General features: G+C 41.2%; 1 protein-coding gene across 5 annotated transcripts in view; it reads right to left on the bottom strand.

Annotated features, from left to right (window-relative positions):
- The window catches only part of LOC119708305 (potassium voltage-gated channel subfamily KQT member 1-like), a 417,378-nt gene that overhangs the window by 98,541 nt on the left and 294,603 nt on the right, over positions 1-24,234 (bottom strand). The window contains exon 17 of one of the 5 annotated variants that reach the window (XM_038154528.1): positions 21,604-22,447. The exons of the other annotated variants lie outside the window; for them this stretch is intronic. Within the exon in view, the coding sequence (XP_038010456.1) occupies positions 22,391-22,447 (57 nt within the window). The 3' untranslated portion in view covers positions 21,604-22,390. Of the gene's footprint in view, positions 1-21,603; positions 22,448-24,234 lie in introns of those variants that run through there. 5 annotated transcript variants of the gene reach the window in all.

Genomic DNA, 24,234 nt, shown 5'->3' with positions numbered 1-24,234 from the left:
ACACACTCCTACACAGCCCCATAAAAAGTATTTTGAGTCTCAAATATTCTGCATGTTTTAAGTGGAATTAATTCCTTTGTCTGCATGCTTTGTTTATTAATTAACATTGAGCAGGGAACTGGATAAAGCAAAAAGGACAATGTGATATTTTATTTAAAGTCTCGCAGTCTAAGGAGACAGGTAAAGAGCAGAAATCAATAAAATAAAATGCTGGAAATTATGGCCAGTGCTCTCAAAGTAGTTTAGCCACCTGTGTACTTAATTTTAAAAAGAGATCTGTATTGTGTTTGGTCATTTTCTGTCAGTGGGGAAGGGATGACTGGCAGGTGCTGAAAATTAGGTTCATATAGGAAAGTCTTGAGCAGAACCACTAAAAACAAATGTGTCCAAAACACCTGACTGCTTTTAAAAGCTTGATACTGGAATTATAAATTTATTTCTACATAGCTTGAACTTCATTTGCCATTTGATAGTAGGTTTTCATGATATTTTTATTAGATGGGCTGATATATGTGGAGCTCTCAAGAGAAATAAGCATCATCCAGAAGCAGTTTTTATTAAACATTGGCTTCCTCTCAACCTAAAAGTGAATATTGAAAAGGTTTACAGGCTGGGGGTTTTTTCACCTCTGAGTTTGAGGAGACCCCTTTGGCAGGGGCCAAAGAGTCCAATAAAAAGGGATTTGCCAGAACACAAGAGAAAGCCAAGAGAGAGGTCCAGAGAGGAGAATAATAAGTTTTTATCAATAATGAGGTTAGAATTTTATATGCGGGATCTCTAAGCCTGAGTCATTGGGCTTGCCTTGTACCTGCTGTATATTTTATTCTCTTACCTTATTTACCACTGAATCACTTCAGTGCAGCCTCTCTCTCCAGGCTGCATTTGTATCAGATTAGGGCACCTGCTTGATATTCATGGCAAGGTTTTATTAATAATGTGCTTCCCTAAACTGAACTCAAGTCAACAAGGTAATTGCATCTAGAAAGAAAATACTGTGTTTCTTCCTTCTGTTATTCATTTAGTTAATTTGTACTGTGGACAGAACCTGATGTGTGAAAACCTCCTTTCCTCCCATTTTTTTGCATGACTGATGAAGGCAGAGCTTTGCTTTACAAAAGCAGCAATAATACAAATCCCTTTTCAGGCTTTGATCTCTCAGAGCACTGTAAAACATATCCCATCTATTCCTTTAAAAGGGAGATGTGACTCTCCTGTCCTACCTAACAACTGCAAAACCACTAGTGTTAAAACAGTGTAAGGGACCATTTTAGGACACAGACCCTTTCCGATGACATTTTTAGTTTGCTTATTCTGGAAATCCTGTAAAAACAAAACAAACAAACAACAAAGCCCCCCAGCCAAAACAAATCCCAAAACCCCACAACAAATGGATATTTAAAGAGAGATCAATTTAGAGGAGAATTCTACATTCCCCCTTAGCAGTTAAAGGGCTTCACAGTGCCAATCCTGCTCTTGCAGAAGCTGTGCAAGCAAACTCAATACTGATCATGCTAGAAAATCCTGGCATTTCTCAGGCTGGAAGTACAGGAAGAGATGATACTCCAAAGAAACCCAAAGAAAAAAGTCTTCTTACAGGTACTATTGAGACTCTCACTCTGTGAAATACAACATTTAAGGAAGCACACAACCACGGGAAAAAGAGTATTTTGCAGTTTAAGAAGAAACTGTTCAATGCTGTGAAAGAAGTCCTAGGATCATTGCAGTCCAAAAGTGGTTTGCATCTTCACAGAACAGTTGTCTCCTTAATCATTTGCTAGGAAACTGCTTTTCAGGGCTAGGTCCTCATAGAAATGTGCTCTGTGCACTGACAAACTGTCTTCAGGCAAGCCAGAGACTCTTCTTCAGAAAGCTGGATTCCTAAAGTAAATAATCAGATCTGTCTGCCTGGAATGGTTTGCTTTCCTGAAGGGCTGATCAGGCAGAAGTTCCTGCTGATTTATTAAAAGCTCATGCCTTCTTCCTTTAGCAACCTTGATGTAAAATTAGAAAGCTGACTGTAGACATCGGGGTTGGGAAATGTTGGTGGCCTGTAAGTATGATTACAGGTCAGACAGAGCAATTAAAGTTCCTAGGAAATAATCAGTATTTTATCTCTCTCTCTCTCTCTCTCTCCTCCCCACCCCAACTATACTAACACCTCCATGTATCCCTGACTTCCCCCCAGCCCTGGGACCATGAAACCCATCTGTCTTCCCTTAACTCCAGCCCATTCTTTCTGAATGAAGTGACCTAGCTAAGCACACTTCCTGCTGATGTACTTGTCCTGAAAGTGGAAAATAAATCATATGTGATGCTATTTTGCCCATCCTTGGTTACCTCACTGAGAAGTTCCCCACCCATCTTGGCACTGTCCTTTTGAGGCAGGAAGCATGAAATTGTGATCACATAGGGTAAAGGTGGTGCCCCAACAAAGCCACAAGGACTCTAAATTTAAGCCTGCCATAAAAGCTTTGAAAATGATGACACACAAAGAAGGAGAAACTATGGGGAATGAAACACCTTAATTTTGAAAAACCACAATGATCCACCCAGCACTTTTAAAGCTTTCAGCTCTGAGGCATGAATTAACCACAGGCAGAGTTTTTAACCTACCAAACACAGGCAATCATTCTTTGCAACTTTGCAGCTGCTTAAAATGGGATGGATGTGTCCTACAGATTTAAAAAGACAATTCTTAACATGTCTATATCTGTTTAAAACAACCAACGACAGGCACTCACAGTCCAGTAGGCTGGGATTCCCAGAGATGAACTGGTGACCCCTCATTTTGTAATGGGAAATTCAGGATACAGTACTTGTACCTGGCTTAAAAAGTCCAGGGCATCCTTGTTCTGCAAAAAAAGTGCTCTGCACTACTTCCTCTGGAGCTTGGGTTACCCCCAAAAAGGCACCTGAAGTAACCAGTGTGAAAATTGTGGAATTTGTGATTTCAAAACTCTTGTGGGCTGGCCATGTTCCACATAAAGGTGCTGACATTGTATTTAACCGTGACTGTAATTAAATCTATTTATTGCATCATTCGGTATTAATTTGTAATAATTAGTTAATTACTGTTATTAATTAGGTGCTTTTTGGGCTTCACTTTCATCTGAATAACGCTCTTTAATGGACATGGAATGATGTGAGGTGTCTTCTCAAATATGACACTATCCAGAGCCAGTGGTGAGTGGAAAACTGTTCTGTGCATTAAGCTAAGCCCTTCCCTGAATCAGGGAAATGCTGACTAGTGTTTCCCCTGAAGGCATGTCTTGGGGGAAACTCTGAGTGCTGGTGAAAGTGAGTATCAAATTAAACTCAAAACAAAATGCTGCCCTCTGGAACCTACTGCCCCTCAAAGCCTAATCACTGCTTTTCTTGGAGCAATGCCGTGGTTTAAGGTTTGGGTTTGTTTTTTTGGATTTTCTTTGCACGTGCTCGAAAGGCAGGGTGAAATTATAGCAATACAGGGATGGAGGAAATTCAAGCAGGAACCAAACATGTGACAGGGCCAAGGCACAGTTTAAAGCCTTCTGCAGGTTACTGCACTTGCTCTCTCAGCCAGGATTTGCCAAGAGCCCTAAGGTGTGTCTTTCCTGAAAAAGTTTAGTAAAAGTCAACTGCCCGGAGATGTAAGATGGATTTAAAAATCAGAGCCTGAATTGCTCTGAAATTTCTTACCAACATTAACTCTGTGTCCCTAGAAACTCTGAATTCCAAATTTGAGGTGATTCCAGTAGCATTTCCAGAAGAGCAGCTTCGGGCTATGATCCAGGTTTTACTGAATTAAAGAGGGGAAGCACCAGTCTGAAAGTTCTGAAGAGTTTTCTTCTGTGTGCATTTGTATACATGCACGTGCAAGCGTTTCAAAGCAGACGATATCCAGAAACCACATTTACTATTGGCACATGATGCTTCCCCATCAGTCACTCTGACAACAAATGCAGGATTTCCAATCCATTACAACCTCAAGACATCACCAATTTACTTAAACTACTTTAAAATGCTCAGTAAAATAATGGGTTTTGTAGAAATGAGAAGCTGGGGATATGATGCAGCAGTGGAGAAGGCTGAAGGAGTCTTGTGGTTGCAATTAGCCCACTGCACTTAGGGAATCTATCAAACTGTAGAGGAGAAAGTGGGTCAACTCTGCCAGAGCCAGAGAAACACTTTTGTAAAAAATGGACAGGAGCAATCACATTACTGGGATCTCGTTGTTTGAGATAGTAAAGATGAGGGCTTGTTTTGCTTCCTTTCAAATGTGGGACACTGTTGTTTCTCTAAGGAACATTTCTCCAGGAGAGGCTGGTGACAGTGGGTGCCACAGAGAGGCAAAGCCACCACGCCTTCCACGGGAATGCGGTTTGTCCCTGCCCACTGCTCTGCCGGCTCCCTTCCCAGGAGGAGGAAAAAAGGAGCTCCAGGAGGGCAGATTGCCTGGCGCTAAAAGGAGGTTTCCAGGATGGAAATGTTGCGCACAGCCTGACTTTGCTGGTTGCTAAATGAAGGGGAAAATATACAAATGGGCAGGCATGCAGAGAGATGTTCTGCTGGGAACCTTTACACACCCCTCTTCTCTGCTCTGAAAACACATTACCACTCTTCCCCTTTCACTTCCAGAAAAATCCTCATTTTTATGACTTCAGTCAAGAATTACATTCTGAGACCAAACTGCTGGGTCCTCTCTGGTAAGGGGGGTGGTTGAATCTTCTCCATCACGCTGTGGATGCCCTGTTTTTGCTCTGTGCACTTTCTAAAGGCGGGGTGTACCATTAAGAGGCTTGTCTGCAGACAGAAGGGCAATAATCTGACTGGAGCCAGTCAGTCCATGACCTCAAGTGCACCATTTGAAAACTACACCTCAAGCCTTGCCCTCATTCTTACTCCACCCTCTGCAGAGCAAATCACACCACTCCAGTTTCATAACTCTGGGAGGCTACTCACCCACCCTGGTTATAGTGCTGTCAGCAGCTTTTGGGAGAACCCAGTTAGACAGGGACTGCTTTAAGACAAATATCTTTCTTCTGAATTTCCTTTTAGTAATTTCTTTTAGTAATGCCTTGAGTGCTCCTTGCTGTTCACATTGCCCTTTCCTAGCTTGCCAGCATGTCTGAATGAGCCTGCATGGTGGTTATAAAGAACAGCATTATGACTAACATACTTTCACAGGTCACAGAAAAACTTATATCAATCCAGCTAATTAGCTCTTTTCTGTGGTATTTTGTTTTACATGGAATATTTATTCAGTTTTCTTATCTACTGGAATTTGTGATGCGCAGACAAAGGCATACCACAAAGCGATTCGTTACGAAAACCACAAGACACAGATCTTTATTTGTTCACAAAAACAGTCAAAATTACTTCATCCTAAGGGATAAAAGAGGCAGGGAGAGCAAACTGAAAGATAAAGATAAGGCAGTCTGAAACAGACAGAGCAAAGCTTTGCCCAACATCTAGATCTGGCACCTCACCCTACAGACAGTCAGCTGAATTTTTCTACTTTCACCCTCTTTTTTTTTTTTTTTTTTTTTTTTTTTCATTTTAGGCTGACTCTTGTCTAGTTCCTACCAGCTCAGAGAAGCCAGAGCCTGCCTGGTGACACACCTCCTCCTGTCAGGTACATCTCTACCAGCCTTTGTGGGGCTGGAGGGATCTTTGCTGTGTCCCAGTGGGCTGGGAATCAGAGAACATAACCCATGGCAGGTCACCCAGCTGATCCTTTGCCCAAAGCAGGTCTCCTGCATCCCTGTCCTTCCTGGTACATGCTTTCCAAGCCTATCCTTAAAGGTCTCTACAGCTCACCAGGTAATCTAATTCAGGTCTTCACTTTTCTCTGCCTTTAGAAAGTGAAGGGTACTTTTAGCTGCATATTTCTGGCTCCAGTTTATCTTATCTACCATGCAAATGGAGCATGGGGCATCCCTTCCCTCCCTTTAACTGTCTTTTATGTACTTGTGGGATCATGCTCCTCCTTCAGTCTCCCTTTTTCAGACTAAATTACCAGAGATGAGTCACTTTTCTTTGTAGGCCATTTCTCTAAAACCTTTGATCATACCCTCTATTCTCCTCTTGCTTCCTCCAGTACTCCAAACTGCTATACCAAGCACATCACCTGCCCCCTGATTTAAAGATTTATGAATGCTAGGAGAAATAAAGAGGATGATTTTACTAGTCCCAGACTTTCCTCAAAGTATTTTTTTACCTTTCCTTGCAGACAGGACTTCTACTGCTTTTGAAAAACATTTTGCCAGAAGGACTGATGCTGTATCCAGATCTTGAAAATAAGACTTTATTATTTTGTTCTTTCCCTGGTTTGCCATTTATCTCAGTGGAATTTCCACCTGCTTCTTCCAGGTGCTGCCAGCACAGATTCATAGGAGCACTATTAACTTTTAAAGTGCAAGTAAATGTCATTCTAAAAAGCCTCTTCTTTTCATCTTACTGCCATCAGCTGAAGAAACAAACCAGTCCTCTTTTCAGCAGCTCATTACATCTTATTAAAATACATGCCTGAAAAAATAGGTAAATTAACTCCACAAATCTGCTGTGACAGTGTCCAGCCTGCCAGTCATCCTTTTCCTTCCTTCCTTCCTTCCTTCCTTCCTTCCTTCCTTCCTTCCTTCCTTCCTTCCTTCCTTCCTTCCTTCCCTCCTTCCTTCCTTCCTTCCCTCCTTCCTTCCCTCCTTCCTTCCCTCCTTCCCTCCATGACTCACTAATATTTTTTCCTTTAGAACAGCTCAATGAGGAAAATTAAAGCTCCTGACTTATCTTAAGGCAAAGCTTTTCTGTTAAACCTAGCTAATCTATGCTAAATGTTTTTAGGTAACCTTACTTTCTTTCACTTATCTCACATATAGCCTGAGCCAGCAGGTCATTTACAAAAAAGTTTGTGTGTCTCTGGTTTGCAAAGGACAAACAAGAACCACTGATTCCCTAAGCAGCATTTCTGACAAGAGGAGCTGATTAAGTGAAATGCAGATGGAATAAAAGACCGCCATCCCTTTTTAATTTTTGTGATAAATTCAGAGAGCCTGTATCTCTCATTTATGCATAAACACACTCATGAATCTGCTGCAGGGCAAATGGGGAGTACATGAGCATTATTAATTTGATAAAAAAACCCAACAAAACAAAACATGAAAAAAGTTATCTTGTATTATTTTTGAAGGGACCTTTATCTTTTGTTTGAACTTCAAACAGACCTAATGCCAAGTAACGCAACCTTAATTTACCATGAAAGGCACTAATATCCAGTCCTTCACAGAAATGATCCACAATCAGCATTCCCTGCAGGATCTTTGCCACAGTCAGTGGAGATTTTTTGTTGCTGTTTCCTACTTCTGAATATGCTTTACAATCAATTATTCATCCCGTGTCCTCTACCTCCAGAGCCTTTCATCACTATCTCTGAAAAGAGAATCAGGATAAAAACCGTAATTGCTGCAATTTCATTAATTTATAACTGTCATTCCCTTCTGTGACTTGACCAAAAGAGCACTTCACTCATCACTGGATTGCTCAGACCATTTGTAACTTCTAAAAAATTATTGCTACCTGACAGTTGCTCTGTTAAGTTCAAGATTATCAGGAAAAGGGAAAAAAAGGTGAGGGAGGCCCCTGGGTTTAGTCCCAGCACTGGTGCAAAAGCTGCCAGTGGTCACTCTTGGTCACGCTGTTGTCCTGCTTCCCACCTGTACTAGCACTGAATTCAGCTCCTCCATCAGCTCTGGTCTGGACTAGGAACCTTCCTCTGGGAATGGCTGGGATTTGGGGAGCAGGGAAGCAGCTCTCCACAACTGAAGCATGACAGATCTGTTTGTCTGCCTTTATCCCCATCACTGACTGTGCTCTGGTTTCCATAACTGCATAGTTACCTCTCAGCTATAAACAAGATGAAGCCTTCTTGTGGAAAAAAATATTATGAAGAATATTCTACCTTCTGTTTCTAAATATTTCAACCTTAACATTTCAAAATTATAGAGACCATTTTTTTTTTCAATGCCTGAAGTTCAGTGCACTGAGATCATTGGACCAAATTTTCTTGAAAAAGAGAAAGAAAAATGTGTATATTGCTGTAGTTTTAAAGCTAAGGAGTGATTTGATACAACAACAGGGAATCTTTGACAGTTACACCAATTTCCCCATTAAAGGGAGAAAAAGACCCCAACTGAGAGCCACCCTCTGCAAGCTCCTTGTGCAGTGCTACCCAGCAAAGTGCCAGCTGAGGATGAGTAAGAAATCTCAAACTGGAGGGAGTGCCAAGTACCAGCTCAGCTGAGGGGAAACAAAATATCTCCCTCTGCAAGAGAGCAAGAGCCCCTTATGGCTTTTCATCTCCAGCTCCCCAGTGTCTCCACCATGACCGATCAAAGTGCACAATCTTTGCTTGGATGGCAAATTCAGCAGCTCCTGTCTCAGGCTGTTCTCTTTGCCATGTCCAGGGCACAAAGGTCTGCCCTGGCCACTGCTGTGGGTGGGTGTAGCCTGGTGACAAGATGAGGAGAGGAGAGCTCAGGCTTGCCGTGCTGTTTAAACTCCAGCTTTAATTGCATCTGGTTGCTGAGATGCACATTGCTCTTAAAAACTGGAATCAGAGAGTTTGGCTGCTCAAACAGGAGCTGCAGAAGCCAGCTGACATTTTCATCTCATGACAGCTGCTGGTTTCAAAGCAGTGTAGTCACTGCTTTCGAGAATATTAATTAAGGATTCACTCTTTCTGCCTGCAGATCACAAAGGTTTACAGGCAGTCCCACCTAAACAAACCAGGCTGGTTTAACCATCCAGCCCCAGCAGTTTCCCAATGTCCTCTGGACCCCATTTACCACCAGCTTCTTTTCTGCAGCAAGTTGCAGAAAGGAATACGACTCTTTTAAGGCTGGATTTAGCCAAGAAAACTACGCTGAGGAAGAGCTACATCATACTTTAACTGGGATTTCCATCCAGTTCTAATTAGGCTGCATAAAAATGTCTCCAAACATATTTAACTTGTATGCAGTGGCATAACATTCAAGGCTTAAAATTTTAATTTATGGGTTTGGGCGGGTGCCTGATACTTCTAATGTTTAATGAATCTGTCCTCACTTGGCAATTTGCCATTGGTGATCACAGGGTTTGTGTATGCCCCTAGGTATTTATATCTGTAAAATTGATAGTGTGTGAAATGCCTTATATTTGACAAAACATGGCTGTTTTATTTTCTTCTGAAATGACATAATTACTCCTGCAGGATATGTGGTCAGTTGAAGATTTGCAATTTTTCATATTAAAGAGTTCAATATATTATTCCTGACAGGCAATGTTTTATTTTTTGTGAAGGATTCAGGGTCTGTTTAGTTAGAAGCTCATTTTGTTTAAGTCTCGCACTGGAAAGCTCTCTGGGACAGGGGCTATCTTTGTGTTGTAACACAATTGAAACAATAATTTTAAAAACCTCTGTAAAATGGGATTTTCCATTAATTGTGCAGATGGTGGTTTGCTAAAAATACACACAGAAATTAAAATGGCACAAAAGCTAGTAAGAGTAAACACAAAAAAAATCTCTTAGTCTAACTCCAGAAAGAAAGGAACAAGAGACAACAAAAAGCTCATGGATGTTAATAAAAAAAAAGAAAAGGAAAATCCTTTGTTATTCAAGCAGGACTTCTAAAATATATTTATTTTTTTCCTTTCAAATACTCCCAATGACATATTTAAGTAAAATTTCCACTCCCTTGCCAATAATGACTGAAAAACTCCAGTGCTAAAAAAAGACAGGAAAACAAAATCAGGAAGGCAATCCTATATGAAATTAAAACCAACCTAAAGCCCACTGGATACAGTCTGAGGGTTCAGCACTGGTACAACAATAAGTCTTTTGAAGGTCTCCCAATTCAGCTACAGTTAAGAAAAATGATGGTGTTGTCAACCCCTCTGAGCTGCTCTGGCTTTTGTAGATGTGCCACCCTAAAAATTCCAAGCACCTCCACTTTGAGTGTCTGCCCAGGTCCATCCAGCTCTAAAGTAAACTTGCTCTGTCTCTTCTAACGCAGTTGCACCAACAAATCCAGCAAATCCAAGAGTTATTTCTCTGTCACCTAAAATCTCCCTCGTACCCTCCAAGAAAGGAAACTTAAAATTAACTTCTAATTTAAAGAACTCTCCTGTCAGAAATTGCATCTACCGAGGCTATTTTTTCATGGTAGTTTCTAACCCTGCCCCAGGACTAGTCTGGGAAAAACCAGCAGGTGAAAGGGCTGGTGTGTTTTGATGCTAATGTGGAGCAACAGTGGCCAAATAGTTCTCCTGAGTGTCCACATGTCTGTTATTTGTGCTATGCTGAATATCTTAGCAGAAAATCATAGGTAATGTCCCTCCCTTGTCATCTTCAGAGTGTCAGGAAAGGTCTGATAAATCCAAGAGAGCTCCTTTTTCTAACAGCTCTGTTTGCCTTCCTCTCTGATTCTCCACTTTCTGAGCGTTGACAGAGCCCTGGATATTTTTCACAGATTTTTTCTCCTACTTCTTCCTTCTCCTCCCCAGCTCCCGTTCTCCAGGAGTCCTCCCTCTGGCTGCAGGGTGCTCACATTTGCTCAGAGCCCAGGAGTCCTTCTGGGAGGTCAGTTTGGGAACCACTGCTGCCTGATGTGAAACTCCAGTGAGGAAACAACTCCCCGGGCTCACAGCCTGGCCTAGGAGTTTCTCTACAGAAACCAGGCAACACTTGTCAGACCACATCAGGGGTGATCCCATGTTTTCCTGTGGAGCAGGGTTTTTGCGGAGGACGTTTGGTTTGTTAAGATGGAGAGAGAAACTTATGAAAAATCCAGGCAAGCTTTTTGGTCAGCCTGTTTTCCTGTTTATTTGAGGCTGTTTGCTGCTGCTCTGCTCTTCTCCTGGCCTAACCTGCTGCATCATTTCCTATCTCTATTCTCAGAGGTTGTTCTTAAATTTCTATTCAGAAGTTTTCCCTTCTTGCAATGGCCTGCAGCAATTTCACCTCCCAAAAAATGGTTTCTTTCCCTGATGCAAACCTGTTGGCTCCACTCCACCTTTGGCCTCCTTTGAAAGTTTCTTCATGTCAACCTTAAATGTGGTTGTGGCCCCAGATCACAGTTTATCCTTGGAACTCTCCAGCTCAGAATACCTGAAATGAAGGTTGTGACTTTAACTCATAATATCTGCCCACTGAACTCGATATTCTGAATTAATCTGGCCTCTTTGCCCATGAAATCTCCTTTCTTACAAGGGACCAAATATCTGAGTTAATTGTCACCAAAGTGATGGAGATATTTTTGCTTGACAGCTGTAACTTATTTCTTTGGCCCGCTGGGCCAGTTCAGTCACCTGGGCAGAAGAGTGACCCATTTTGGCCCTGCAGAGGAGATGCAGAAATTGTAGAATATTTTCAGCCTCTGAGAGAGTTTGACATCTCGAGCAGAGGTCAGAGATACCAATAACACACACAGAAGGGGAAAACTGCTGGTGTTTCTCTTTGTCTGTTCACTTGATAAATGATTTAAAACATCAAGGCATTTTTTTTCAAATCAAAATTTCACCTAAATAATTATGTGCAAGAGGAAAATAAGAGAAAGGAAGTCTATAAACAGACATGCCTGGCATTAGAGCTTGAAAGAATCCCTCAGAATGTTCCCAAAATCACAAGCAAGAAGAAAAACACACACACGTGTGTGGACACACACGAATTTCTTCAGTCCCCAACTCTCACACGCATCTGTTTGAGGTTTTAGGAGGTCTCAGAAAATGCTACAAAACCAAATGAGATTACAGCAAAGAGATTCTCATTTTTGAGATACTGTTTTTCCAGAATGATATGGTCACTTTCTGAATCAAGATGCTTTCCATCCCCGGGGTCTGTTGGGTAGGGTGAGTGGAGGGGGGAGAAGGAGAGGGCAAAAAAGAGCAAAGGCAGTTAAGACTTCAGTAGCACTCATTTAGCTTGATTAACTGAGTGATACTTCTATTATGATATACATTGATACATATTTCTGTGCAAGTTAGACCAAGGAAAGACCACTAGAATAAGGATTATTTATTAAATTCTACTGTAATGTTTGTGTCTCTCATTAACTCCTCTGACATAAAATAACCAGTGTTCCTGGAATATTTCAGTTTAGTAAAGAGTTTCACTGCTGAGCACAGCTTTTTTTTTTCCCTTCCCCTTTTTTCTCTTCCCTCCCCCCTCTTTCTCTTTGAGTCTGAGGCTAGGATAAAACCTCAGTGATTAGCTTCGTTGCCGGCAACAAGCCTGATTCTTTAATGTAGCTGCTCTGCTCCTTAGCTTTGTTTTCATTATTATTTGCATTGTGCAGCAGATGACTAAGAGATAGTCAAAAGATCAAAGGTTTCCTTTGATGGTTTCTATCATGGATCCCTGCTGTATTAAAAAGGATCTCAGGTCAGGACATTCTTGTTCACACGCAGATCTGAACAAGGGGCTGCACAGGGTGATCAAACTGGATGAAGGCTGAACACATCCATCAAAGGGCTGCCCACATTGGCCCAAACAGAAGAGGAGGTTCTACCTCCACAACCATGACATTAACTAGTGACAGATGTCTCCCTGTGGCTGCTGCTTTGATGTGTCAGGACTAAGGAGAAGCAGAGAACACGGAGGGGTCGTGCTTTCCACATTACTCTAGAACCATTTTATAAAATACAAAACAATACAATACAATAATAAAATAAAATAAAATAAAATAAAATAAAATAAAATAAAATAAAATAAAATAAAATATAGTATTTCATAACAAGTGATTTCTGATATCAAAGTGTATTTGCCCTCCACAGAAGAACACAGACAAACCCAGCTAGCAGACCCAAGCCATGCCTGTGTCAGGTCTTTCTCACACACTGCATTAAATCTTGAAAACATTTAGTAAACAACAAAAACCAAGTCACTGCAGCCCCTCTGTGAAGTGTAGCACCTTTGTGCACAGAAGGAAGAAGGAGATACTGAGACTAAAACCAAGACTTAGTCTCTGAAAGGTGCACTAGTGCAGATTGGCCACATCCACTTTTCAAACTTCTGGGTGCAGGCTAAAATGATTTTGGGTGTTTTTTTGTGCTTGTGAGTGAGGGTGGTGACATTTTTATGCCATTTTATATACATCAGGTGAAGGCTGCCTTTGCAAATTTGTCAAAACCTCTGCTCTGAGCTTGCTCCTGGGCTTCCCACTACACCAATGACAGTGCCATTCTCCTGTCCTGAAGAGACATTTATTTGGAAGGGGAGTCCAAACAACCTACACCCATTTCCTGAGTAAAACAGAAAAAAAGCAATGACAAACCCCCACTTTTTAGGCCGGGCAATTTTTGTTTACTTTAGGACTCTTGCCAGGGTAAATACTGTCATGTCTCTAAAGAATATTAATCTACCATTAAAAGATTTCAGTGTAGACTTGCCCTAAATTTCACAGACATCTCCAGCTGTCATTCACTACAACAGCAGCTCAGTTGCACCTCAAGGAGGAGGATTCAGCTCTGAAAATGTCATGTGAAGCGAGGTTCCTAACCCAAAGTAAGTATTGAAGCCACCTGCCTCATGTCAGCAGTGAGCTCAGGGCACTTCCATGGCTCCCACAGAATTCCCACAGAGCAGTTCATTCTGTCTAGTCCCCCATCTGTGTCATGATGCCGTAAGAGAGAGTTCTCCTGAATGTTTAGACATCAAAAATTAAGCAAAATCAATCCCATGATAACAACACACTTTCTACTGTATGGCTGATGCCAGAGCTGGGATTTTAGAAGGAATCTTGGCTAGTGGTTTTGAATTCCTTCAGCAGCTCTCACTCAGATCATCCTAAATTGGTCACTTTATTAGGAATCTACTGGGCTGATTTCACATTTCAAACAGCATCCATCTTTGAGATGGCTTCGTTTAGTTGGGTTCCATTCTGTGCTTTGAAAAAACAACCCCAAACCAACCCTTCCCTGATGCCCTCCTTGATGCAGTCAGCAGATGCAAAACTAGAAAAACATGAAAAAGGGGAAATTTAAATACAAAACCCATGGCTGAGCCGCTCTGCAGCAGTGTGTGTAAGACAGTGTGCAGCCTTAAGAGAGTGAAAAAGGAGCCTTCTTCATTTGTCATCAGAGCAGCTTCTCCTCCTGAGCAAGGAGGATACAAATTGGCAGGAACCTCATGATTTGAGTGTGCTTATGGAGCAATGGGAAAATTCCACTCTTGGTCTACAGTTTAAGGGAGCCTTTCTACTAATAACCATATTACCTGTAATAGCCCCAGAGTTACTTGATTTAAATTCCAGAAAGTTGACAGACTTACAGCCCAGATTTTAGCTGTCCTCCTCCTCTCTGCTGATAAATTACCTGACATCATAACACAATTTTTCTCTCTTCTCAGAACATCAAATATCCAATTGCAGTAACAGAGGGTTATTTCTCTGTCAGTTCAATCTTTAGCTGGTGGAGAAATAGAGGGGAATCTGTCATGTTACACTTTTGATACACTGCCTTGTCTTCCAAAACCATCACTTTTTTCATGGAAGTTATGAATCATGTTTTGAAACACTTTACAGTGGTGAATGTTTATGCTATAGTTTTAGTGGTGGCAGTGAATACCTGTAAAATGGGAAACCCCTCAGAACTTGGTCTTGAAGATGTGTTTTCAAGGCAGAGTTTGTTGTAGTGCTATTCAACGTCTTGTCTAAAACAGGACCATTTGCTTAATGACTAAATCTACTGGAAATTTTTCAATCAGTATTCCCTATTTGGTGATGATTAGGGAAAGCAGGAAGGCCTGTGTGCAGGATTCTGGTACAGCATTCTCATGAGCTGCTCTTTTTGTTGTTGAATGTAGGCGCCAGAGTTACACCGCTGCTTGCAGAGAGAATGCCTGGCAAAAACAGGAGGGCAAAAGCACATTTGTGTATGCACAGGCCATATCCCAGCCTGTCAACGACTTGAAATAACATGCAAATAGGTGCCAGTACATCTATCATTCTGTTTATTGTCTTTACTCACTTTCAGTTTGACTTCTCATACAATTCTGGCTCTAAGCAGTTGATAAACACCATTGGACTACTGGATTTTGTTTCCCACCAACATCACGTCTTTATCTTTTGGAAAGGTTGATGAAATACAAACAGTATAAGAAAAACTTTGCTGGCAAGGGCCTCTGTGTCCTGCTCCACCACAGCAATGTACTGTGGGTGCTTTGTATCTGTTGCATAGTTTGTTTGAGTGACACTCTGACAAATGGTCTTTTTAGCACTGAAACTTAAACAAGGAGTGGATTGAGTAAAATCACAACCTGGACTGACTCAAAATGACATATCAGGAACATTTTTCAGTGGTCAGTTTCCTGATGGTTGAATTAACTGCAGTTTTATCTTGCTCTGTATTGGCTGCTTTACCTCACTTTCACCAAATTGCTTTCTTACCGTCCCAACACCACTGAATTACTGTAAACTGCCAAAGTGGCAGAGCCCTGCTCTCCAGCCCAGGGGTGCAATCCCTGCATCTCCCTCTCCCAATTGCCCATTGTATTTGAAATCATCTCAAGACAAACAAAACAATATTGCCCGAAGTGTCACACACACAGTAACAGTTCTACTGTCGTGCACCTGGACAGGAATTTCATGGGCAAATATGTGCCAGATGACAGATGACATGACAGAAAAGCAGCTTTGCTCAAGCTTCTCTCAGGTTAGGTTATAAAAACATCACCTTTCCATGCATTTCCTTTCATTTTATAATGGCCAAGATGATATCCAAAGGAGGCTGAAGGAAAGGCACTGAGACTGGCATGGATGGGTCTTCTGAGGGTGAGAAATCTCACTGAGGAGAGGTGTGAGAGGCCAAGATTTAATATTCTGCAAGTTAGGGATGAACTGTATACATTAATCATTTTTTTTTATTTCAAAGGCAGTACAAGGCACCAAAGATGCACTGAAATTCGAGATTCACAAAAAGATTTCACTGATTAATATTAGGGGAAAAAGCCCCTAAAGATCAGAATGAGGAGCCCAAAGTCAGCCCTGCAGCTTCTAAGAAGTGCAAGGAAAAGTCTGATTTTTGAAAGTCTGAAGTTGTTAACCTTTCCTCCTTAGCTTCTTTATGGAAGGAAGCAGGGTCCTTCTGCTCAGGAGATAGAAAAACAGTGTCTAAAATTTATCTTGTGTTTTCAGTACCTGAGTCACTATTGCACTCACTTTTTGACCAGTGCACATCACTGGGTCACAAGAACTAAACCCATTTGCAACTGCTGGGACACAGACAAAGACAGAGGTGAGTCAAGGCAGACTGAAAAGTGGTCTGTGGGATCTGATCCCACCTCATGCTCCTGAGCCCTTCAAAACCTTTCCTTGAAAATGCCAGCTTTTCCCAAATTGTCCATTTCAAAGGCAAAGCAAAAACCATAAAGACTAACTAGAAGACAAATTTTTTTGTGTTGATTGGAAGCTTCCAGATTTTAGGAAATGGCAATTTCTGTCTCCAGCTTCAATTCACTTCACTTGGCTCTAGCTGAAACACCATTTCTGCCCCTTTTCTTTGTTGCAGAAGATCAGAGCCAAGAGGAAAACATGTGTCCAACAGGAAAAGATCCATTTTGCTTCTGTCAATAATACATTGGGAGCTGTCAGGAATGTCTGAGCAGGTGTGTGTGGGTATGATTGGTAAGCAGCTTACAAGCAGCTATCATTAAATGTGTAATAATAGCACAGTGCCAGGAAAATGAGACAACTAGAGCAGTCAGGCATCCAGGATTTATAGACTACTGCTCTACACACCATCCTTAATTCTGCTTTGGAGGCTGGCTCTCCAACAATCTCATGTTTGTAATGCCTGTTCTGTCATATGGCCTCCACATTTTCCTGGGATCTGAAAATACAAAGTCATCTTTGTATAAGCACACAATTTACCTGCTCTGGTTCAAGGAGGTTTAATACAATTTTTGAAGACTGTTTTCTTTATGAGGCTTTCTGAGCTGCCCCTTATCATCCTTTGAGAAATAGAGAAAAAAAGTTAGTATCTCCTAATTATGTGATTTTAGGATTCTGGCACTTTGTTGAGTTTTCTCCCTTTCAAGAGAAGACAAGCAATAAGCTAAGAAAGTCATCATAGTTTTATATCTATTTACATCTATTTCCTTTCATGGAAGTGTCATCTTCATTGGAGGAGCCTCTGCCCCTCTCTAGTGAGGTCTGTACAGAGAAATCAGTGACAGCGACCAAAATATTGTTTTCAAAGGTGATCTAGATGCAAAATAATGTTCATGCTATGAGAGTTAAAAAGCAAAAATTAAAAAAAAAAGTGAAAAGGCATGATCCAGCTACCCAAGTGGCAGCACACTGGGGACAGTATCTTCAGAAAACTTCTCAGATGAACTCAATGGGGGTCAAACAACTATAGCCACCTGAATTATTTAATGTGACAGGAACTGGGCTGGATGCAGGACAAAGAAAAGTGCTTGGGCCTTACTGTAGGTCATTCCTGAAATTACCATGGGTCATACACCTTGCAAGCTGAAAAAGTAACTGGTGGTCCCCAGAAAGGGTAGAAATAGTGGCACTCCACGATTTTTAGGCTCCAGTAGCGTGAAAGGGAATTTTTAATTCTTCTCTTTTTCCTTTGCCCTTCTGGAAAGCTGCATGCCCGGATGGGGTGTAGACAGGGTGGAAGACTAAAAACAATGAGCAATCTATAGCAGTTAATCTGCCCGACTGGGAGGGCCTCAGGCTGTGCTGGACAGTTGGGATTCATGTCAGCTGTCTGGTTTAGGGTTGCAGCAGGACCACAAAAGGTTGCCTGATGGGAAGTGTGTGCACTGAAGGCTCACCACAGCAATGCAGATGGGGCTGCAGCGCTGTGGAGAGTGGCTCCAGGCAGACCCAGGAGAGAGACAGCACGTGAAGAACCACGGGGGTTACTGCAGGAAGCAACACAGCTCCAGGGATCCCAACTGCTCAAATGATTTCTGCATTATTGCAAAGGCTGCACGAGTATTTTGGGACTTGTAACATCCAGTGCTGGGACACCCATCTCAGGTTCTGGGTAAAATTCTCCCTAAAATCAAGGACCATGCTAAGCCATATCACTTGGACCTGCCCACCTGCCTCTGACAGCCAGACTCTCTAGAGCTTCTTTGGATAAACCCACGGTTATCAGGTTAGGTCCCTTAAAAACAGCTTTTGTGAAGGGAAAAGGAGAAGATCCTGCAGGTCCTAAGAGGATAGCTGTGTTTTGGGCACAAGTTCCAAGCATCAGAAAAGTTTATTTTCTCAATTCTGCCTGTGTGGCAGCCTCCAGTTTAACCACATCTCTGGCAGCTCTAGATAATGTATGAGATCATACCCATCCCTTGGATAGCACAGCTGGGCTCTCTGGACAGGAATACAGTGATAATTCATGTCTTTGACACTGCAAAATGCCTATGTGCATTATTAGCTGAATTAGTGCCCCATGGAACTCTTTCTTCATGGCATTTCTTTGGCCTATGTTTTATTATAAATTCATAGACTTTTGTGGTTTCAGAGCGTTTTTTTTTTAAGATGGCTGTTGCAATTGTCTTCAGAATGATAGCTAATTATTTCCCTCATCTCCCAGATAAAATAGCCTGTGATTTATTTACACTTTCGGAATGAGCCAGGGGGAAAAAAAAAAAAAAGCTGGAATAAATTAAAAAAATGGTACAGTGAGAATATTACTTCCGTTCATCCATCCGGAACATCCTGAGAGGATGACTAAAGGTCTTGGTAGCCCATTAATTTAAAGTACTGTCAACTTTCTCAGTGCAAACATATATATGAATACAGAGAAGAAAAAAATAAAAGGAGACAGAAAGATGAGTGAATCACTTCTTGCAGATACCTTAAGGTGAGGGTGGGATTTTGTGCTGAGGCAGTATTTTATCTGCTTGTAAGGGTCCCTGAAGGGCGAGCTCGTACACAGCTGCACAGCTTGCTGGATTTTCAGCATGTATGGTTCAGAAATCAGTAAAGGAAAAACTGATTCCTCAGCCTTACTGTAGACCAGAAGCTAAAATAAAATCAACTCAAAGGGCTCAAAAGGGTCTACCCAGGGTTTTTAAAACACTGGGAGTATTTTCACGTTTGTAGAGCTTGAAAGAGAAAGTCATCTACCTGGTGACTTTCTGGTTAAATGGATTATTCCTTAGAAACATCCCAGTTTAAAACCTAAAATGCCAGCCAAATGTGATGAATGTGATGTGACCAACCTAATTTTAAAGTCCATTTGTAATAACCCTGCAATTAATCAACTAGTTTTTTAATTAAGAAATGAACTTAAAAGTGATTAGTGATTTATAAGCACTCTAACTCACAGCCAACACATTTTCATTTTGTTTCCCTGGATTTACACTAGAGGTCAATTAGTCCCGATGAGATTAAAGTCTTGGTAATTTTGAGAAACAGCATCTCTATGAGTTCATGCAGTTTAGCTTTAATGCATCTTAATCCACTTTCATACCTCTAGTTAATTTGCATTTATTTTCCTCAGGGTCTGTGTAGGTAAACACCAAACACAATTTTAGAAGAATTTAGGCAGGATCCCTGATTTAGCCCTGTTTTCCTGGCAGGAGTGTGTGTGGGTGACACAGGACCAGAGCCCTCACTCCCCACTTGGGAGAAAGGCAGAGGAGGGAGATCTCTGTGTCTGCTTTTGGCAGAGAAGAGGAGTTGTGTTTTCACTGTCCTGCCTTTTATTAGCAACTAGCATTTTTTTTTTCTCCTTGCAGCTGAAGCCCCTAACAAAAGGCAAAGAATAAAATTAGACAAAAAAGCATCTGCTCTAAATGGAATTGGGCCAGTCCAGTCAAGTTTAAAGACTCTGAATCATTTGAGGGGTATAAGACTGGCAATTTACTAATGACTACAACTTATTAAAAAGGCATGAAAAGCTCCCTAATTACATATTTGGATGCTAAGTAGCCATTCTCAGCTTCACAGACAGCATGACTTTCCCTTCCAGTCTTGTCCCAGACCACACATTAAAAAGAAAACAGGCATCATAAAGGCTCAGGCGTTTTAGATGCTAGAAAATAAAATATTGTAAAAGACTTAACCAGACTTTTACTTAAGGCTTTAGGCTACTCTCTTGTTCTAACTCTTATTGAAGGCTGAATAATTTTGGTCATCTTATAATACATGCATTTATAAGTAAATTACCATATATCCCAAATCTTTCACAAACAGCACACACATTAATCCCAACCACCTTTTTTTCCTCTACTCTACCAGGCTAATTTCACTGGATCATTAGTTTTAAACATCTATTACACTGTAAACAAATCCTTAAAAGCTTATGGACACAAAGTCAGCCATTTAAAAGATTGGAAGTGCCAGATTTAGTGCAAAAGTTCTGTGGGGCTCAGCACAGGGAAATCTATTTACAATTCCTATTACACAAATTGCTCAGTGTCTTTATTTGCTGCATAGCATCCAAAGCCAGCATTAAATATAAAATTGTTCATTTCCTGATGAGTGTTTTGTTTTGTTTTAATAATGTATTGACCTGGAGTCGGAATGCTCCACAAACATTCTTGAGTTTATCTGCAAAGGACACCCTCTAAACACTCTATGAGTGTTGTTATCCCAATTTTCCAGCATTCACCCTTTTCCCTCTCTGGCCACAAAACAAAGCCACTTTTCTGGACACGATGGGTTGTGTGTGTGGTGCTGCACGAGGCTGTACATCACACAAAGTCCAGCCCATGTTGGCTGTGCAGTGTGGGACGAACCCCCTGCTCAGCAGAGGTGCAAACCTGCCCTTTTGGACAGGTTTTTTATTCCCACACCAGGCAGAAGCAGAGGGACCCTCCACGCAGGGCACCTGTTTTTCCTGTTTTCCAGGAAAGGAAATGAGTGCAGAGAGTCACACTACTGTCAGACAAGGAGAACCTATTCAGTGTGTTGCTGCTGGTTGCAAAATCTGAAATCCAAAAGCTCCCTACCAAGCAAGCACACGGTGAAAATCAATAGTTGTCTCTGCAACAAAGATTTAAATACAATGCTTGTGTAAAACCCAGCAAAACAAAGCTAATCCTCTCTTTTTATATCAACAGCTCTACACCTGTGTGAGTACTTAACATAAACCTATTTCTTTTGCAAAACAACAGTCAGGTAAGAGTAATTCTTCTGAAAGCTGCTAATCCCCCACATAACATTCATGTAAGTCATGTTCTGCTCTTTGGATATGCAGACAGGTGTCCAATCATTCCTATGAGTAGCACCCAAATCTCAACCAGCACTTCACCACAAAATGCTGTGTATGAAACATATCTACTCTAGGAGCTGAGAAGTGTTGGCTTTTTTTGAAACAACAGAGTAAATTACCCATAGTCCAGAAGAACTCAGCTCTCCTGCCAGTGCGATTCCATTCCTAAAGAGGGTGACACCGACAAGGCTCTTTGCTGCAGCATCAGTCACCTTTCAAGCCTCACAACAAATGCAGAGCCAGGCACACTTAAATCCTGAGATGAGGCTGCAAGTGCAATTTGAATCTTGGTGGCTGCACCTTACTTCATTTATAGGAAAAAAGGACAGGCAAAGACTTCCTGAGGAAGCAAGTTTTTCCTTGAAACAGTGGTGGCCACATTATATTAAAACAAATTAAAAAAAAATAGAAAAAAGTAATACAATACTGAGAGAGGATTACTCTACACAGAAATAAAGTCCCTTGTAGCTTTTCTCACAGAGACAACTTCAGAGCTTCAAAAGGAAGGGTAAGTGGCAGGTGGTGCTCCTATCTTTGTCACAAAAGCAGTCACTGAAGTTGGGGCATTTTGCACAGCCCCAGAAAATCCAGACCTTGTCAGTCATGGAATTCACAGAGGTGGAGCAATGGGGCTGAGTTCCAGCTTCGTGCTTCTGAGTAGAGAGGGAAGAAATAAAAAATCTGAAGTCATTCACATATGGCCAGGCACAATCTGAAGACCACACTCATCTTCTGGAGCACTCTTCAATAAACTTGAACAAAAGCCATGTACTATTAAACCAACAGAGGCATAAACACCAGGTTCTCTGTCAGCTGATAGAAGGACAATGCAGAAATAATAGTACAACTCACAAGTGTTGGAGGGAAAAAGGCTAAAGATTATAAAGGTATTTTTATTCTTGGCCGACACTTCTATCAACCCAAGCCAAAAATCACAAGAAAAAGAATAGCTGCTTTCCTTTATCCACATAAAAGGATTCTGTGCTGAGCAGCACTTAAGAAAAACGATCAGATTGTGATTATATAACCCTAGCATGAACTTGGTGACCAGTACAGTCATGTCAAATTAGGATGCATTATTCAAGCAGCAGGGAAGGATGAAAGTGTTTACCATCAGATATAAACCCCCTGCATTTCCTTTTCTTCGAACCTGTTCTCTTCTTTTTCCTTTGCTGGCTATGTTGGTGGGCTGGCTCACTCACTATACCAGCTCTTCTTCAAAAACACAGAAATTATCAGTAACAGATGCTGATGGTAACTGAAAAGAAAAAGAAAGATATCCACTTATTATTTCACCCCTCTGCCTTTACCAGAAGCTTCCATCTTCTGCTCCTGGTTTATTTCTTGCTCCTCTTGTCTCCGGACCTTTGCCCATTCTTTCTTCTTTTCCTTCAGACCAGGGTCTCTATTCTGATTTTTTTTTTTTTTTTTTTTTTTTTTTTTTTTTTTTTTTTTTTGCTGGGGCCCCTTCACCTGACCCCATTCTCACTTTCTTTGTCATCTTGTCTTTAACTTCTCTTCATAAAAAGGCATTGGATTCTGCCCATCAATGTCCAGACCACAACTTGTCACTTTTCTTTTTTTTTAAATCAGATTTAAAAAAAAAATGAAAAGGCAACAAAATGAAAGGAATAAATACTGCATGGATAAGATGAGGCAGAAGCAGCCACAAGCAATGTAAGTTTTTAGATGGAGTTTACTTATGTCTAATTAGTATAATGCAAAATAAAGTTATATTATTCAGGTATATTTTGTGCACGGTCACTCTTACTCTCTGAAAATCCCCAACCATATCACAACTGTAGCAAGTTTAAATTTTTTGACCCCTTTACAGCTTTGAAAGCCATCAAAAGCCAAATTTAATTGCCCAAGTCTGACAAAACCAGAGTGCCAAAGCAAGGGTTGATATTACTAAATTGACCACCACAGAACTTGTTTACACTGCAGATTAATTTAATTTATGCTGTTTCTCCTCTCCATCTGGAGGCCACAGTAAAAGATTTGGAAAATACAGTTAAATATTTTCAACAGAATTTAATTCCTCTATCAAACCAGTGTAGATTTTCTCATTCCTTTTCTTAACCAGTCATCAGCATTAAGGTATAGAAAAGAGAGTTGATACCTTGCTACCATGGAGCTACCTGTGGACATTCAAACACATACAGAGAGAAAAATTCCTTTTCACTCTTTTTTTTTTCTTTTCATAAGAACATGTCAGTAGAAATGGGTCAAGCCTTGGGTAAATGTGTTATCTCAGTAAAAAGATTGCTTGATTCTAAAAATGCAATAAAAGGCTTTCCACAGCACAGACCAGGTCCCTGGATGCTTCTGAAAGATTCACTGGTTACCATTCATATATGATAGAAGTAATAAAAAAATTGCATTCCTCTGTGGTGAACTGGTGACCATCATTACCAGAGACATGAAGCCATGGTCCTGTTAAGAATATTGCAGTATAACCTTAGCTTTTCACTGGAAATAATCTTGCTCTTTACACTAATCCATCCAGAAATCAGAACCACCAGAATGGAAGACTGTTGTTGGGGTGAAATAGAATTAATTCTTCCTCTCATCTGCACCAATTCTGGCGGTTCCTCGAGGGCCTGGCTTCTCCCTCTGCTCTCTCAAAGGCAAGCAATGGTTGCTTTGAGGAACAAATTTGAGCCCTCAGCTTAGGTTCCTGCTGCACATCTCTCTGGGAAGGGGCATCCACCTCCCTCCCTGGGCTCTGGCAGGGCTCTCAGTTCCTCATTCTGCACACCCTCCACAGCCTCACCACCCTCACAATGGAGAATTTCTCCCCAGCTTCTCATGCTAACCTACTCCCCTTCAGTTTGGGCCATTTCACCTGGTCCCATTTGGATACTGGAAGGCTGCTAGAAGAGAAGGAAATGCTGGAATATTTAATATTTCAGCACACCCTTCTCTTTGGAGCATCAGCAGTAGAAACTGTTCTTCAGCTTGGAAGTTGCCCATCATCTGCTTGGAAGACATTTCTCCTCTCTGCATGCTTTTGGGATGTTTCTTATTGATTCCACAGCAGGT

This window comes from Motacilla alba, chromosome 1A, assembly GCF_015832195.1.
Source record: "Motacilla alba alba isolate MOTALB_02 chromosome 1A, Motacilla_alba_V1.0_pri, whole genome shotgun sequence".
NCBI lineage: Eukaryota > Metazoa > Chordata > Aves > Passeriformes > Motacillidae > Motacilla > Motacilla alba.
The sequence above is the reverse complement of the archived record's forward strand: the minus strand, read 5'-3'. Positions and strand labels throughout refer to the sequence as shown.